Source organism: Xenia sp. Carnegie-2017, unplaced genomic scaffold, assembly GCF_021976095.1.
Source record: "Xenia sp. Carnegie-2017 unplaced genomic scaffold, XeniaSp_v1 HiC_scaffold_20, whole genome shotgun sequence".
In the NCBI taxonomy this organism is placed as follows: Eukaryota; Metazoa; Cnidaria; class Anthozoa; order Malacalcyonacea; family Xeniidae; genus Xenia; species Xenia sp. Carnegie-2017.
The window spans coordinates 5,972,966-5,990,023 of NW_025813483.1; the positions used below are offsets into that span (position 1 = coordinate 5,972,966).

At 37.0% G+C, this 17,058-nt stretch overlaps 3 protein-coding genes across 3 annotated transcripts in view; 2 read left to right on the forward strand and 1 right to left on the reverse strand.

Annotated features, from left to right (window-relative positions):
- The first annotated feature begins 286 nt into the window (after nucleotides 1–286).
- LOC124442341 (nuclear migration protein nudC-like) overlaps nucleotides 287–17,058 on the forward strand; it is a 30,032-nt gene continuing 13,260 nt past the window's right edge. The window contains exon 1 of the mRNA XM_046992845.1: nucleotides 287–297. The gene's annotated coding sequence lies outside the window, so the exon portion shown is untranslated. The remainder of the gene's footprint in view (nucleotides 298–17,058) is intronic.
- Nucleotides 1,925–2,992, reverse strand: LOC124442342 (ribosomal RNA-processing protein 14-C-like). The gene has a single exon (XM_046992846.1). It carries the CDS (start codon nucleotides 2,949–2,951, stop codon nucleotides 2,010–2,012), a length of 942 nt encoding a protein of 313 aa, XP_046848802.1. The 5' UTR covers nucleotides 2,952–2,992; the 3' UTR covers nucleotides 1,925–2,009.
- LOC124442345 (serine/arginine repetitive matrix protein 1-like) lies at nucleotides 3,164–15,897 on the forward strand. Its single transcript, XM_046992849.1, is given in 14 exon segments — nucleotides 3,164–3,294; nucleotides 3,377–3,466; nucleotides 4,414–4,539; nucleotides 6,050–6,220; nucleotides 6,977–7,147; nucleotides 7,770–8,486; nucleotides 9,064–9,091; nucleotides 9,447–9,465; nucleotides 9,794–10,117; nucleotides 11,169–11,350; nucleotides 11,849–12,980; nucleotides 12,983–13,001; nucleotides 14,870–14,974; nucleotides 15,847–15,897. Coding segments are annotated over 14 exon segments (3,144 nt in total). The 5' UTR covers nucleotides 3,164–3,273; the 3' UTR covers nucleotides 15,886–15,897.

The window sequence follows — 17,058 nt, forward strand, 5'->3', positions numbered from 1 at the left end:
TTCTTCACAACAATGTATCAAAGGATGTGTGGTCAAAACAAAATTTGATTGCGTTGTGATGGAGATACGATCTTAAATTGCCACACAAAGGAAGCTTTAAAGTGAAAACAAAGTAGAAACAGAAATGAAGTTATTTAAATGTGACAGCGTATCTCTGCTCTATCTTTTACGTCTGAACCACAGGGGTCTATGTCATAAATTAATCGTCCCTTTTGCATGTCATAAACATGTTGCCTTGGCATGCTGCTAATAAAATGATTTTTCTTCAACATGTTTGGATCATTTAAGTCCATGGGGGTAAGAAATCGCTGCATTCCGGTCTTAGACATTTCATCGAACTCTTTAATAGAATAACGAATGACAAGACTTGGTAATGTGTTATTGACTGATTTCGACGTTTCCCGCTGCGAATGGCTTATCGTCCCCGAATCGGATGAATAAGCGGGAGTCTGTCATGAAGGCATGAAGTTATGATTGAGTCAAGGCTTATACTTTATAGTGAGAAAGGCATATAAGAAATCAATGTACTTGATCTCCCTGTACTTGTGTCATAGTGAAGATGATACATAAGAAATCAATGTACTTGATCTCCCTGCACTTATATCATAGCAAAGATGGTACATAAAAAATCGTACTTGATCTCCTTATACTTACGTCATAGTGAGGATGGTACATAAGAAATCAATGTACTTGATCTCCTTATACTTATGTCATAGTGAGGATGGTACATAAGAAATCAATATATTTTACCTCCTTATACATATGTCATAGTGTGGATGGTACATAAGAAAACAATGTACTTGATCTCCTTATACTTACGTCATAGTGAAGATGGTACATAAGAAAACAATGTACTTGATCTCCTTATACTTACGTCATAGTGAAGATGGTACATAAGAAAACAATGTACTTGATCTCCTTATACTTACGTCATAGTGAAGACGGTACACAAGAAATCAATATACTTTACCTCCTTATACTTATGTCATAGTGAGGATGGTACATAAGAAATCAATGTACTTGATCTCCTTATACTTATGTCATAGTGTGGATGGTATATAAGAAATCAATGTACTTGATCTCCATATACTTATGTCATAGTGAGGATGGTACATAAGAAATCAATGTACTTGATCTCCTTATACTTATGTCATAATGAGGATGGTACATAAGAAATCAATGTACTTGGTCTCCTTATATTTACGTCATAGTGAAGATGGTACATAAATTTAAAATATTTTGATCTCCAGCCCATAAGTTTTAGTCCTGCTAACTTTCAGAACATCATTATTCACTTCTTTAGAAATCTTTGTTTCTCAGTGAGTAAAAGAGAATATTAACAAAGCAGGACTAAATAAGCATGTTGCCTAGCCGCCATGCCAAATGGTCAAAGTGAAAATGTTGTACAAAAAATATATGTTCAAAATTTTTCCTCATTTTTTGTGAATTAGGCATATGTTATACAATCTCCCCCAAGCATAATTGCTTGTAAGATAATATTGTCATATTTTGCTACAATATTCATTATAGATTTGATTGCTTGAAATATGATCTTGAATGATTGAAAATACAAAATTTTGCAATATGTGCAAGTGACATAATCAGGGATGTACATTGGGGTGGGGTGGGGGCAGTGGGGATGTAAACACCCCCTAGTTTTTGTTTGTAAAATGCAGCTTGTAAAAAAAGTTGCATGGAAAGTGAGCATTGAAATGTTAGTTTGGATAAAATTGATGGCTATCAAATAACAACACTACAAACACCGGTACCATAACCCAGAACATCCCTAATATTTTGTTATGTGCATCTCTGGATGTAATGGGATATTAAGGACACACTGGGATATTACAAATGACACATGCATCACCATAGCACATGTCCAAACACCAGCAAACCATGTGAAGAAGTCATGTACAAAACTAGAGACTATTATATCATTAACACATGTATTTTACTGTAAAATAACCATCAAACATTCAATGATAGTAATTCTTAATATAATTGTTGCTTCAAAATCCTGGTATACGTCCGCTTTTTTTCTTTTTCTTCATATCTATACGATCTTGAATATTCTTTTGTCTTCTCTCTTGTCTCTCTTTCATTTGTTTTCTTTGGTTCTCAGCCCTCTCGTTCCATTCTTTTTGATGTTTTCTTTTCGCTTTCTCTTTACGTTTCATTGCTTTCTTCAGCAATGCCGGATCATCCTTCTGCTTCACTCCTTCTGACTTCCCGAGTGCTTTCTTCCATTTCACAGTTTCCAAAACTTCTTTTGAAGTCTCATCTCCTTTGTGTTTTATCTCTTCAAGTTTCTTTTTACGGCTTTCCGCTTTCTCCAGCAACTTTTTGTAATCTTTCTTTTTCCCAGTATCTTTGTCTTTCATTTTTCGAACATCAGATGTGAAATCAAATTTACTAAAGACCACCGTCCCTTGCTCGTTTACAATGTTTTTCTTGTGATTCAAGGCTGGTTTCGAGTTTATTTGTGCTGAATTTATGGCTTTAGTCCTTTTCTTTCCTTTAGTATCTTTCTTCCTTCGTTTCGTGATTGGTCTGTGATCTGGTAAAGCTGTAGGAGCTTTTCGCTTCTTGCGCAATAACTCGATGCGAGCTTGAAGTTTTGAGTGAAGATCTCCCAAATTTGAGCAAGATACATCTTCTACACTAAATATGTGTCCATTTTCTTTCGGACGACTGTTCTCTTCTTGAATTTCAGGGACTGTTTTGTGTTGTTTAGGATGAAGCCTGTTCAACTTGGCTTTCTTAGTTGCCTCTTTCACAGCCTGTTTTGGCGCTTTGTGACCTTTATTCTTATAAAACTTATTGCTTTTCTCTTCTTCATTATCAGGAAAATAATACTTTGCCGGTATAAGCCCGAGCAACGAATTAAAACAGGTAGAATGACTCAATAGTCTCTCTCTTAACTCTTTGGTGTCATCTTCGTCGTCCGCCATAGTGAATTCTATCGCACGTGTTCAAACTCTGTGGGGGTGGGGGAACTAAAATTTAAGCGGCTGCAGTGCAATAGTTGTCTAGTTAATGCATAAAAGAGCTATGACGCAAATTAGAAATGGAAAATAAGATATTTGAAAAGCTTTAAATGCTACTCTACAGACTTTAGACAAAAAATAGCTCTAAAAAGTGAGTGTTTTCAAAACACTTTTTGCCTACCTCTCCCTCCCCCCTACGAATGTGCTTTGTGTAAATAGGTCACGTGGTCCATCGATGCAACGGCATGCTTTGCTGTTGCTCGCTCTGAAGTAAACTGGACAAGAAATGGACGCTGGTTTCTTTCGGGTAATTGTCAAATATATTCTTATTTCACTTGTGTTTTCAAGCGTTTTCCGCTAAATATCCATTTTTTTGTGTAATTTAATAGGGCACGAGCTCCGAACAAGATAACAGATTTATCAATAAACAGAAAAAATTGTTGAAACAAATGAGATTTGATGATTCGCTTAACGAAAAGGTACATATATTCATGAAAGAAAACAAGTGTTAAATGCCAGGAGTTACACCATTATACACCGATTTTGCAGTAGTTCTTCATATGTTTATTGCATTAAGACATCTTTTCCATTCCGATGCCTGTGTTTGTGTTGTCATCTTCAGTAATATTAGATTACAATCAGAGATTTGATGTCATAGTAAAGTTTCTAGAATCAGAACAGAGCATCCATAAGCTTTGATGGGCCTCGTGTCGTTTTAAAGACTAATGGATTCTTCTTGTGGTCACTTTATAACATGCAATGACTATTTTTACAAATGGTGATAAGTATTTAGGAGGTATCGATGTCTGGTTAAATGCATTGAACTAGCTTCAAGGCAGTTTTCCAGAAATGGTTGTTAAGTGGTTTGCCAAGCCAAGGAATTTGACTGCCAAGTTAGATTTGTTTGTGAATTACATCTCTTTTATGAAATAACAATAATGCAAGGTGGACAAATGAAAGAGAAAGGTTTTAATTTTTCTCTAACATGTATTCATGATTGATTTGCTCTGCAAACTTGTTTGCATGGCATTATTATATGAAACAGAAGACTGCCAACAATGAACCTGAAGATGGCACACAGCTTTTAACATATATCATGTTGCATCATTGTAGATTCTCAAACGACCAAAATTGTTTGCATTTACTTACAGAAGTACACTTCAACATTTATTACAATTACATATTTTTAAATGTAGATAGTTGAGGTTAATGCATTCCTGAGAAAAAACTGTTGTTGTTGATGTTGACTGATGTTTTGACATCCTTAGCGTTAGTCAAGATGACTACCACCAAGGGATGTAAAAAAGTCATTCAGACTGAACTAGCCCGTACAATCTGTAATGGTGCTCCATCAGCTTTAAACTATTCACTCGAACATTCTTTGCTAGTTTGATCGTGTATAGAGCTATATTTCATATCTTTTAAGGTTGATATGGAAAAAGTGAACTTGGACACTATAAAACCATGGATAAGTACTCGTGTGATAGAGCTATTGGGTACTGATGATGATGTCTTGTTGGAGTTTATTATTAATATGCTGGAGAAGGAACAGGTAAGGATATAGTAGGATATGAAGAGTGTGTGGTATGGTGTTAAGGGTATATTATGATATATTAGTGTAGTTGGATATGCAGGACATTGTAGGATATAGTGGCATATGAAGTGTGTTGTATGGTGGTAAAGGTATTTTATGATGTATTGGTGTTGTTGGATACACAGGACATTGTAGGATATGAAGGTATTATACAATGTAAGGGAGTATGATTTAAATGGTTCAATGGAATGAATGTATAGTGTCATGTATGATTTAGAAGTTGCCTGAAGGATATGTATAAGGGATATGTTATGTTGCAATTTAAACAGTCTGGTGGGATGTAAAGGTTGCTGTAGGATGCATTGGATATTTATGCATCTAAAGGTTTAATGATATTATATGGGTTTTGTACAAGATGGAGTGAAAGTTTGAGTAAAATGTTGAACGAGGTTGTGAGATGTGTATTGTTTCAAATTGAAATGCGATTAAAGAATCCACATCAGGCCAGGGCTGTGTTGTACAATTATTTCACTGAAAAATATCTATTGTGATGAAGTACAATTTATCATAGGCATAACTGAATACATACAGACTGTTTATCTTGTTCTATACTATTTATCTCGCTTGTAAACAGTTTATCATCTTCCAAGTCAAGTAGTAGCATTGAACTAAAATACACGGAACGCCACCTGTAATAGAAAGCCTAATAATTTTTTAAAACCAAATCTTACACCAAGACATGCAAGATTACACCCAGACACACGTGTGTCGTCAATCAATTTTCACTCCACAAGAGAATCTCAACACCTTTCACATGCGTATCTGGGTGTAATCTCGCTTGTCTGGGTAAAAATTTGGCAAGTAGCATTCCATGTATTTTAGTTCAATGAGTCTTCGTCATGACATGAAGGTCTTCATATTAGGTGTTGAAGAGTGTTAACATAGAATGTTTATGTTGTTGTAAACTGTTTATCTTGTTGCTATGTAATATCTAAAATTACAAAATATTGCGGATGTCATGTGCTCATGAATATAACCTTAACCAATTTCAATCTGCAGAAATTAGCCAGGGAGATTTGATGTTAGCAATTTGCAAATTGGAAAAGTGAATAAATTTTGTTCACCACAGTTTGTTTATGCAATAGCTTACACACACGTGACATACATGCTTTGGGGCAAGGTTTTCTTCAATGTTGCAAAGGCCTTATGCCGTGTGTTTAATAATGCAAGTTAGCAGTATGCATGCCATTTTAAAATTTTTCTTTGAAATGTACACTCTCTGCAACCCCCCCCCCCTTCCCTCCAATTTATTTCTATATATTATAACGAGGTGGAAAATTAATTAAAAGGGTGTGTGTGGATGAAGGGGGGGGGGTTGACCCCACTTCTGTAGTTTATTTTTTAAGCAAGAATTATGCAGAGTATATGGCTTTATGCACAAATTTTGGAAATTTACAGCAAACTAATGTTTGAATTTTTTTATAATTTGTTGAATAGTTTTTTGCAAAGTTTGTTGTATCATCCGTAGCATCCTGATCCCAAAACAATGCAGATCAATCTGACAGGATTTCTAAATGGAAAGAACGCCAGGGTGTTTATGAAAGAGCTGTGGGAACTTTTGCTGAGCGCTCAGAATAATATTGGTGGCATTCCAACCATGTTCTTGGAGAAGAAAAAAGAGGAGATTCGACAGAGAAAGGTAATTTTTGATTGTGCTTGCTTTTAATGGTGTTTTTTTCTTTCAGTTTTATTCATGTTGAGAGTCTCTCTCAGTTGAAGTTTAAATATTTTGCCATGCATTTCCTCAAATATAGTAAATACAAGAAATCCTTTGTTTATGAATTTCCCAAGAATGAAATCCTACATAACCTATGGAATTGTTTTAAAACATGAATAGTTTTGATTCATTGTTTTACAATTCTCAAATTTCCTTTGTTGAGAAAGACCTAAGTTAAATAATATCATTTTCTTTGAGTACCTGTCTATCCTCAGTGACGACATTTATTAACAATGACCACATACGAGTGTTGACTATATCAAAGTCACATTAATATGCTCTACTTGCAATCAAGTCACATGACACAATGACATAATTCTCTCAATTTCTAAAAAATTGCTCGGGAACCCTTCCGTTCTATAAAAATCACGTGACAATTTTTTTTGAAGTCATGTAATAAGCCCATTCTTGTAAATTAGTCACGTGATAAGTCACGTGATAAGTCACGTGATACATCTTCTTGTGTGATAATCACGTGATGGGCGTTTTTAAAAAAGCGAGTTCACTTCTCACTGATATTGATTTCAATTTATTGCTAAAACCTACGTAGCCCTACATGAATTAACGAAATAAATTCTCACAAGTAACATTTAACGTATTGATACCCCTTTCGCAGTAAATCCTTTTTTCCCAATTTTCTGGTTACGGTTGATAATATTTAAAATACTTTTTGCGTAGATGGAACAGGAGAGAATCCAGGCGAACCTCAGTGAGAAACTTGACACTACTGAACAACTTGAACCAGACAGTACGAATGCGGAGCGATTGGAGAACGAAGACAAGGAAGATGATGAGAGGAAGAAGAAAAATGAAAGCGGATCTGAATCTGATGAACATAACAAGAATAAGGTTGGTCATTTCTTATGTGTATGGTGGATGGATGTTTTGGAACAAATGGGGATAGCATGGGGCAGTATATTGAGTGATTTGTAAAGGGGTTGCCTTCATCACGTTGGTCTAACAAGTTGATTTTTAACAAGTGCTGAAACAAACAGAACATTTACAAAGATACACGTATAACTGAAGATACTAAAATGGGGTATTACTAGTGGTAAGGCAAATGGATTTCCTTTTAAATGTTATCGGAACTTGACGTATAGCCTTTTTGGTGGATGAAATGAAAGTAGCGCTTTCTTTTGGTGGATGGAAAGTTTACAATGTCGAACCATTCAGAGCATTTGCATCCCGTAATCATTCTCTCTTAAACCACTGGTTCTCTTCTTTCAGAGGTTCTGTTGTGGTGATTAAATACTCAGATATTTTGAACAAAATTCCATTGTTAAGTATAAATGGAAGATGGTGTTGTATCGTCTTTTCACATATTTTTTGGCATTTCATATCCACGCACATCTTTTACGGCATTCTTTTACAACATCCATGACCATCGTCTTCGTGCTTCTGCAAGTACGAATGAAAAAAGAAAGCCCCGGTAAGATTTTCTTACTTAAAGTACAACATGTTGTCATTATAGAATTCCGGTGTGATCAGTTCATTTCAGACGAGGCGCAATCGTTTGGCGTCTTCTAATGCGCCCACGGTCATACCTTCCAAACGCATCAAGGCCGGCTGGCTCGAAGATCATATGGGTTTTAAGAAATTAGTGTCACGAGGAGCGGACCCTGACGTCTTACTTATCGGGGATTCTTTAGTCAAAGGTCTAGCTCGTTATCAGAGTGTTTGGCGAAAACATTTTGGCGACATGTCATGCCTTAATCTTGGTATTGGTGGCGACCGCGTACAGCATGTACTGTGGCGCTTGAAGCACGGTGAGCTGGACTGCGATCCTAAGATCATCGTTCTTCATTGTGGCACCAATAACATCGGCAAGGATTCTCCCAAAGAGATTGCCGAAGGTCTTCTAACTTGTGTTGATCAGATAAGCGAAGATTGCCCGCACACCCGGACTATCGTTACCGGCTTATTACCCCGGGATCTTGAACCCTCCGACTATCGTAAAGATATTGCCGAAGTGAATAAATTGTTGATGGAGAACATCGAGTTTAGTGACGAAATGAAAAATGTCTTCTTTCTCGAGACCGAGAAGGACTGGATACTAGAAACAGGTCGCCTGAACGAAAGCCTCTATTTCACGGACTGCCTGCATCTAGTGGAGGCGGGCGATGAAAAATTTGCCAAAGCCATACGGGGCAAAATCGACGAAGTCCTTAAGAATATCGAAAGCACGAAGGTAGTTGGATTCATATTAAGACTAAAGGCGATTTATCTTCGATATTCCTGCATTTCCTCTTAGTGGATCCTAACTTCCGTAATCTCGCTTCATTGTATCGGCACAATTTGTTTCCATGGTTATGACGAGTGGTCGTCATTGCTCTTCCCGCGTATTTTGATGTAGTTTGGAAAGAGTTGTTTTTGAAGGCGGGCGGCATTTTAGTTGTCTATTATGGCAGACGTGGTTCTATGTTCAATTTTTACATTTATAAACTCCAGAAAATTTTATTTTCAATATGAAATGATCCACTATCAATGGAAATGCAAGAATGTCTTTCTATCTTTGCTTTTATACGTATTTATTAAAAAAGAAATAAGTTTTTCGACTGTGTAGGGCTGCATCATCATGTGTATAGTGGATGATTTTATGATTTATCCATCATGAAGTTCAGAGTATGAATTTCATCCTGATTATTTTCTCTCCTATGCATAGGCTGCGATTATCTTTTAGATGTTTTCGTTCGTACGCTTCATCTTGTTACTGTTTCATAAAAATAGCTGTTATCATTTTTAATAACATGATTTTTTTGTTTCAGGAGAAGAACAAAGATAAGAAAGATAAAGGTATTGTAATTTTTATAATAATGTTATGAAACTGAGGAGAAGTACCTCCCCGTAATGTTAACATGATGCAAACTATCTTGCGCTAATCACGGTAAGGAGTTCTCTGGTCTCCCCACGCAACGTTAGCCAGATCCAAAATTTCCTTAACCATTCACGCGGAGATTTCTTCCAACTTCATTCAATGGAGCACAAGAATTTGTAGTCTTCACCAACTTTTCCTACATTTCCTACGTTTCCTACATTTCTCTTATTTGCCGAAACATGTTTGTATTAAAAAAGTTTGTTCTCTATATTCAATGTATTTTTTGAAATCGTGTGAATGCTTTTCTCGTGTTTATTTCTCTGTTTTCTTTAGATACAAAGAGACGAAGGAGGTATTCAGTAAATTTTTATTTTTGCGTTTATTAAATCGACCATTGAACTAAAATACATGGAACGCTACCTTAAGCAAATAATTAGATTTTACCCCAGACACGCGTTTGAATGGTTTCGAGATTCTCTCGCGATTGATTGACACACACGCGTGTCTGTGGTAAAATATACTGTGGCTGGAGTAATATCTCGCGTGTCTGGTGTAAAATCACGGCTTCAAAAAATTATTAGGGTTTTGTATTACAGGTAGCGTTCCATGTATTATAGTTTAATGAAATTAACTAAAGTCAGCAAACATTCATTCTCACAGAACTTTCTATTTTCTCACAGATCCTACTCTCGCTCTGATTCTCGTTCCCCATCCTCCCGTCGTCGCTCACGTTCGCCTTCAACTCGTCGTCGCTCGAGGACCCCACGTAAAAGGTCGCCATCTCCTCGTAAGCGTTCGCCACGTCGACGCTCCCCGTCACCAAGAAGAAGAAAACGAAGTTACTCCAGATCTCCTTCGAGATCAAGAACGCGTTCGCCTGTCCGTCGTAGATCTCCGCCTCGAAGATCGTACTCACGACGCTCTCCGTACAGATCCCGAAGATATTCACCTCCCAGACGTTCACCTCCGAGACGACGCTCCAGATCACCTCGACCATCTCGAAAGTAAGATGCACGCTTTCGTTTTAAAGTTTTAAACTTGTATTGGCTTCGGTTCTTGCCAGACCTTTAGGACCAGCTGTTAAAGTGTCTATAAATTGAGATATTTTAATGTCTTAGATACGTACAAGATCCTCTATAGGCCCGTTCACACGATCCGATTGTTCGGTTTCGACTTTTGGTTGCTTGTTTAAACGGTCTGATGATTTTGTTGATATTTATATTCGTTTAGATATTTATAGTCGTGTGAACAGCCATTTTTGTTATCAAGTACATTTATCGGTATATTTTTCTTTTTGTTATTGTCTAAAAGTCTTTTGCGTCAATTTTCCTACAGTATAAGTTTGACTTGCAACGACGACGAGCCACCAAAATCTAACCCGAACTATAACAACCCTCCCCTCCCTTCACAAAACCATCGGTAATCCATTCCTGAGTTTTTGTACTTCAATCGCGGAAGAAAGACATGATTGTTTATGGTGATACGTATATGTATAGCTACGTAATTTTATATTTTTATTTGCACTCTATGTGTACCTGTTGCTGATTATCCATGATGCTTCTGGGTAAGGGATGAGTGCTAGAGCAATGTTGAGCAATGTTTTTTTTTTCAACTCCTTCCACCTGCGATGTGTTTGTGATAAAAACTCATATAACTTATTTTTAGTTTATAACTTGTCGACAGACGAACGGATTTTAACATCGGTCGATCTCATTACACTGAATATTTGACGGGAAATCTACACTTAGTTGAGGATACCTTTGATGTCTATACCTGCACGCAGGCAACTTTTACTTACTGCCAACCTACGTGTTGAGAAGTAAAATATTTTAACTTACTGTCTGTTGAGCTATCTTTTGTCTGTACGTGAAAAGACTGGAACTAGTTTTATGGCTCGATTCCAATTTTGGCGGGAAGTAGCATTCCAGTTATGTTGAGTGCAATTGTTATGTCTGAACTACCGTTTTATAAGGATCGTTCCAATTAAAAATATATAAAATTGCAAAACCATGCTGCGATATGATGAGTTTGAATTAAAGGATTTTTCAATTGCAGATCGCGTTCCCCCTCTCCTCGACCTGTTCGTCGCGGACGTTCTCCTTCCAAGTCTCGGTCTTATTCTTCTGCATCTTCAAAATCGTCGCGGTCTCCTTCGGTTGCGAAAGGAGAAAAGAAACGGAAAGACAAAGTGGAAGTTGAAGCCAAGAAAGAGAAAGTCCGCGAGGAAAATTTTGAAAGTGAGACATACTTCCTGTTTACCTTGTGTTTTCATTACCAATAGTTCAAGTTTTCATGTTTACCTTGTATTTTCATTACCAATAGTTCAAGTATTTCATGTTTACCTTGTATTTTCATTACCAATAGTTCAAGTTTTTCATGTTTACCTTGTATTTTCATTACCAATAGTTCAAGTATTTCATGTATTTCATGTTTACCTTGTATTTTCATTACCAATAGTTCAAGTTTTTCATGTTTACCTTGTATTTTCATTACCAATAGTTCAAGTATTTCATGTTTCTATTGGTTTTCGGGCTCAAATTATATGTATCGAAGGTTGTTTAAGTCATATACATTCTTGTACATTGTTCACCGTAAATTCACATTACTATTTACAAAACTGACGTCATACTTGTTATTACGTCACCTTTACAAAATCTCTGTTTGGCCTGCTTTCGTAGGCTTTTGAATTGGCGTGTGTTTCTCTGTTTAAGACTTTCATTATATGTTAAACAAAGGTGAGAAGAAAGTGGAAGAAGATGATGAAGAACAAGAAGATATTGACTCGAAGAAAGAAAAGAAGAAAGACACAAAGAAGAAAAAGATCAAAGCAAGAGAAGACAGTGAAAGTGATTACTCATCAGATACCAAAACAAAACCGGATAAAGATTCTTCAAAGAAAAATAAGAACAGAAATTATCGTCGCCATTCTCCAACGTCTTCAGATTCAGACCGCAGTGATCGGGAACGCTCGCCTGACCGTCGTGATCGCCGACGTCGACCGTCCCCCAGACGTCGAGAGTCTTCACCGCGCAGACGCAGAAACAGCCCTCCCCGCAGACGGGATTATTCGCCCCCACGAAGAAGTCCTCCACGTAAAGACCGCGAACCTTTACGTCGTCGACGAATGTCTTCCGAAGATGACTCGAGAAGACGACGACGCCAATATTCTAGATCACCGATGAGACAGAAGAAACGCGAAAGATCTCAATCGCTTGAATCACCTCCAAAAAAACGAGCACGAAGTCCTCCTCAGAAAACCCGCAAGGCTTCTTCATCGCCCTCACCACAGCGAAAGGAAAAACCCAAACCCAGAAAACAACGCGAGCCTTCAAGTTCTGACTCCGAAAGATCCCCATCTCCTCAACCTAAACCCACTTCTCAATCAAGAAAAAACTCCAGGAAGACTCTCCTTCCCGCAAGCAAAGACGTAGAGAAAGCCCGGAATCAGGCAAGAAACAACGCAAAGAGTCTCCACCTAGTCGCAGGAAACATAGAGACGACTCTCCGGAAGTGCTTACCCGGAAATCACGTGAAGAACCGACAGAATCACGAAAAAAAGAACGCGATGATTTGTCTGAAATCCGCCAAAAACGTCACGATGATTCTGTCGATAATCGTGGTAAAAACAGCGTCGGAAGTCTCCGGAAGATTCGTCATCCGAAGCAGATGTAGTGGAAAAATATACCGAAGATACATCGGAGAGAGACGAAGATGTGTCTGCGAAGAAGAGCCGAAGATCTGGCGATTCGTCTGGAAAGAAAATGAAAACGGCACGACCGGAAACGGAGATGCAACAGGTAAAATCCAGAAGATCTCCGCCACCAAGTCCTCGTCGTTCCAGTCCTCCGCCCGAGCAATCAGGTGATGCATCAGAAAAAGAGGAAGAAGGTATTGTGATTTTGTTGAAAAATTGAAGCCAAAATTTGACCGTTTTATGTGAGAGTGGGCGTTATTAGTTATCGTACTATTTATCGGATTAGTTATCGTACTATTTTATTTGCATTTCCGGATAACTCATGGTCAGTTACTTTACATACATACGCATTTCACTTAAGCTGGGGGGAGGCAATCTTCATGTATTAAATTAACAAACGTGAACCGCGTGTTGACACAGTAAATTTCCCATTCTACAATTGAAACCAAACGTGAGGGATGATGCCAGCTTGGATGTCGATCCAAGTCTCCACAATTTTAAGTGACTCTGCCTTGTATTGTTTATTGTTTTGCTGGAAACTGAAGTTTGAAGTATAAACTTAATGAATGAGAGTTTGGCCCGTTAACTGCATGACGGTTAAAGTAAGCCTGAAGTTTGACCCGTAAACTGATGGTTACTTTAAGACTGAAGTTTAACTAGTAAACTGATGGTTAAAATAAGCCTGAAGTTTAACCAGTAAAATGATGGTCAAAATAAGCCTGAAGCTTAACCAGTAAAATGATGGTTAAAATAAGCCTGAAGTTTAACCAGTAAACTGATGGTTACTTTAAGACTGAAGTTTAACTAGTACACTGATTGTTAAAATAAGCCTGAAGTTTACCACCATGGTTAAAATAAGCCTGAAGTTTAACCAGTAAAATGATGGTTAAAATAAGCCTGAAGTTTAACCAGTAAACTGATGGTTACTTTAAACCTGAAGTTTAACTAGTAAACTGATGGTTAAAATAAGCCTGAAGTTTAACCAGTAAAATGATGGTTAAAATAAACCTGAAGTTTAACCAGTGAAATGATGGTTAAAATAAGCCTGAAGTTTAACCAGTAAACTGATGGTTACTTTAAGCTTGAAGTTTAAGTAGTAAACTGATGGTTAAAATAAGCCTGAAGTTTTACCAGTAAAATGATGGTTAAAATAAGCCTGAAGTTTGACCAATAAAGTGATGGGTAAAATAAGCCTGAAGTTTGATCCGTAAACTGATGGTTACTTTAAGCCTGAAGTTTAACTAGTACTGATAGTTAAAATAAGCCTGAAGTTTGACCAGTAAAATGATGGCCAAAGTAAGCCTGAAGTTTGACCCGTAAACTGATGGTTAAAGTAAGCCTGAAGTTTAACTAGTAAACTGATGGTTAAAATAAGCCTGAAGTTTGACCAGTAAACTGATGGTTAAAATAAGCCTGAAGTTTCACCAGTAAACTGATGGCTAAAATAAGCCTGAAGTTTGACCAGTAAACTGATGGTTAAAGTAAGCCTGAAGTTTGACCAGTAAACTGATGGTTAAAATAAGCCTGAAGTTTGACCAGTAAACTGATGGTAAGCCTGTTTTACCAGTAAACTGATGGTGAAAGTAAGCCTGAAGTTTGACCAGTAAACTGGTGGTTAAAATAAGCCTGAAGTTTAACCAGTAAACCGATAAAATAAGCCTGAAGTTTGACCCGTAAACTGATGGTTAAAGTACTGAAATTTGACCAGTAAACTGATGGTTAAAATAAGCCTGAAGTTTGACCAGTAAACTGATGGTTAAAATAAGCCTGAAGTTTAGCCAGTAAACTGATGGTTAAAGTAAGCCTGAAGTTTAACCAGTAAACTGATGGTTAAAATAAGCTTGAAGTTTAACCCGTAAAATGATGGTTAAAGTAAGCCTGAAGTTTAACCCGTAAACTGTTAAAGAAGCCTGAAGTTTGACCAGTAAACTAATGGTTAAAGTAAGCCTGAAGTTTGACCAGCAAACTGTGAACCCTGAAGTTTGACAAGGTTTTGTTTTTATAAAATTTTGTGCAAAATAATTATGAAAACATTTAATTTTGTGTAATTAAAATGTTTTAGGTAAAGATGAGCGAAGTGAAGCAAACGTTGACGAGGAAGCTTCTTCAGACGAAGAAAGATAGAAAAACAAAACGTCGATCCGCATCTCCACCGGCAGAAGATAAGGTACGCTCAGTCAGTTTGGCATTGTGTGATATTTCAACTACAGAGAACTTAGACCCATACACAGACGCTAAATGTTGTATAGTACATAAGTGCAATTCGGCATTACTCTAAAAACAGTGGAACGCTGTTTATTAAGGTTAACGATCTTGTTCTTTGTGGACGCAAGGCGTCTTGTTCTCAACGATCTTGTTCTTTTGTGGACGCGGGAAGTAATTCGTTTTCAAATTAGCTTTATTCTGATGATGACTAATCCTCGATTGAGTTTGATGTTGTGGATCTCGATTGGGATTATTTCGAAAATGAGCCATTTGCTCTTGAACAAACAAAGTTAGATGAAATTCCTCGCCACGATCCACTCTAAAAGCGCAGTCGATACTCTGTCATTTATTAAGAACAATCCAACATTGATCATGTACGAAACGTGAACTTATGGCGGCATGCTTTCTTTCTCAAAAAAATTGTATATTTTTTTGCCACTTTGTAAATTGCTGCGACCAATAAACTTGAGAAATTTTAATCAGATTTGAATCTTGGTCTCTCATGCGCGGGGACATAAATTTTTTTATCTTATGTTCCGTATTTGACATGCGTGTACTACACGGAGTCATCGTGATAAAAGTTGATATAAATACAATGTGAGTTACTATTAACAGCTAGCAGAAATTGACACGTAACGCCTGATGAGTTTTCTGCCCAAATGCATAGTTCTTATGCATTTCTGAAAACTCTTGGGTTATTTTTGAAAATGTGTTTTCAAAGTAACCACCACAAGAGATTGTCTGTTTTATTTAAGAACTTAGGTCATCAATTTTCTTCAAGACAATTGTTCAAACATCGATCTTTCTCTCAAGATTTTCTGTATATTTGTCTAGGAAAGCTCGGGTGAGGAAAAAGATGAAAAGTCAGAGTAGAAAGACAGAAAAGAAAAGGAAACATAAGCACAAAAACGAGGGAGAAAACATAAAAGCATAAAAGCATAAATCGAAAGACAATCTGAAGTAAGTTTCTTTGTTAGGAATGGTCGTATATTTGTTAGGAATAGTCGTATATTTGTTAGGAATGGTCGTATATTTGTTAGGAGTATCTCGTATCTTTGTTAGGAATGTTCGTATATGTGTTTGTAATGGTCGTTTATTTGTTAGGAAAGGTCGTTTGTTTTTTGTTAGGAATAGTCGTATATTTCCCTAGGAATAGTTGTATCTTTGAAACCTCAGTTTCACCATGTCACGAAGTCTTTATCTTTCCTTATAAGAAATTGGAAAGCGATGACGATGAAGATGAAGAAGAAGAGGAAGAAGAAAATCTTGATCTTGTGGAGAAATCACTGCGTGAAAAAGCTCTAGAGTCTTTACACAGACATAAAGTCAGAAATGAAGACGAGGACCACGATAACGATTAAATCGTCCTGTGTTTGAGCGATAAACGACCACAAGGAATCTCACCATTTTCGTTGATTCCACGATGTGAATTAGAGAAATCCCACAGTCTGAGTATTTTAGCTTGTGTTGACCGAAGGAATGTCAAATCGCTTTAACAGATCAATTTTTTTATTGTATAAATGTCTACCTACTTTAGCTTAAAAATACTTGACGTGTTTTCTGTTAGAACTTGTGCTGTGACCGTCACTTGTAAAATTTAATGAATTGGTCTGCATAGTGCATAAGTTCTGCATAGTCTGCATAGTGCCACTTTCAAAAACTGGAAATAAATGTTTACCGATTTTAACAGTCTTCTTGTGATGTTTATATTTTGATATTTTATGCGGTATTCAGAGAGGTCCAATAATTGGACTCGCTGAGCTACTGAGGCAAAAATAAGTCTGGCATCCGGGTTATTCTTTGTTCTACATACATGATTGTATGTCGTCTTCTATTCGTCGTCATCCTCTGTGTAGCTTAATGTCATCTATTGCCATCTTCAGTAACCTATTGTCATCCTCAGTAGTACACTGTAAACTGCTTCCAAGGCCCGTCCATTTTCATCTTCCGTAATCTGCTTTCATCCTCTGTAAATTATTGTCAACTACCGTCATTCATTGTTATCTTCAGTAACCCATCGTCGTCTACTGTCAACAACTGTATCCC

Coding starts and splice junctions, on each gene's coding strand:
- LOC124442342 (XM_046992846.1), bottom strand. CDS start 2,951: ATGGCGGACGACGAAGATGACACCAAAGAGTTAAGAGAGAGACTATTG.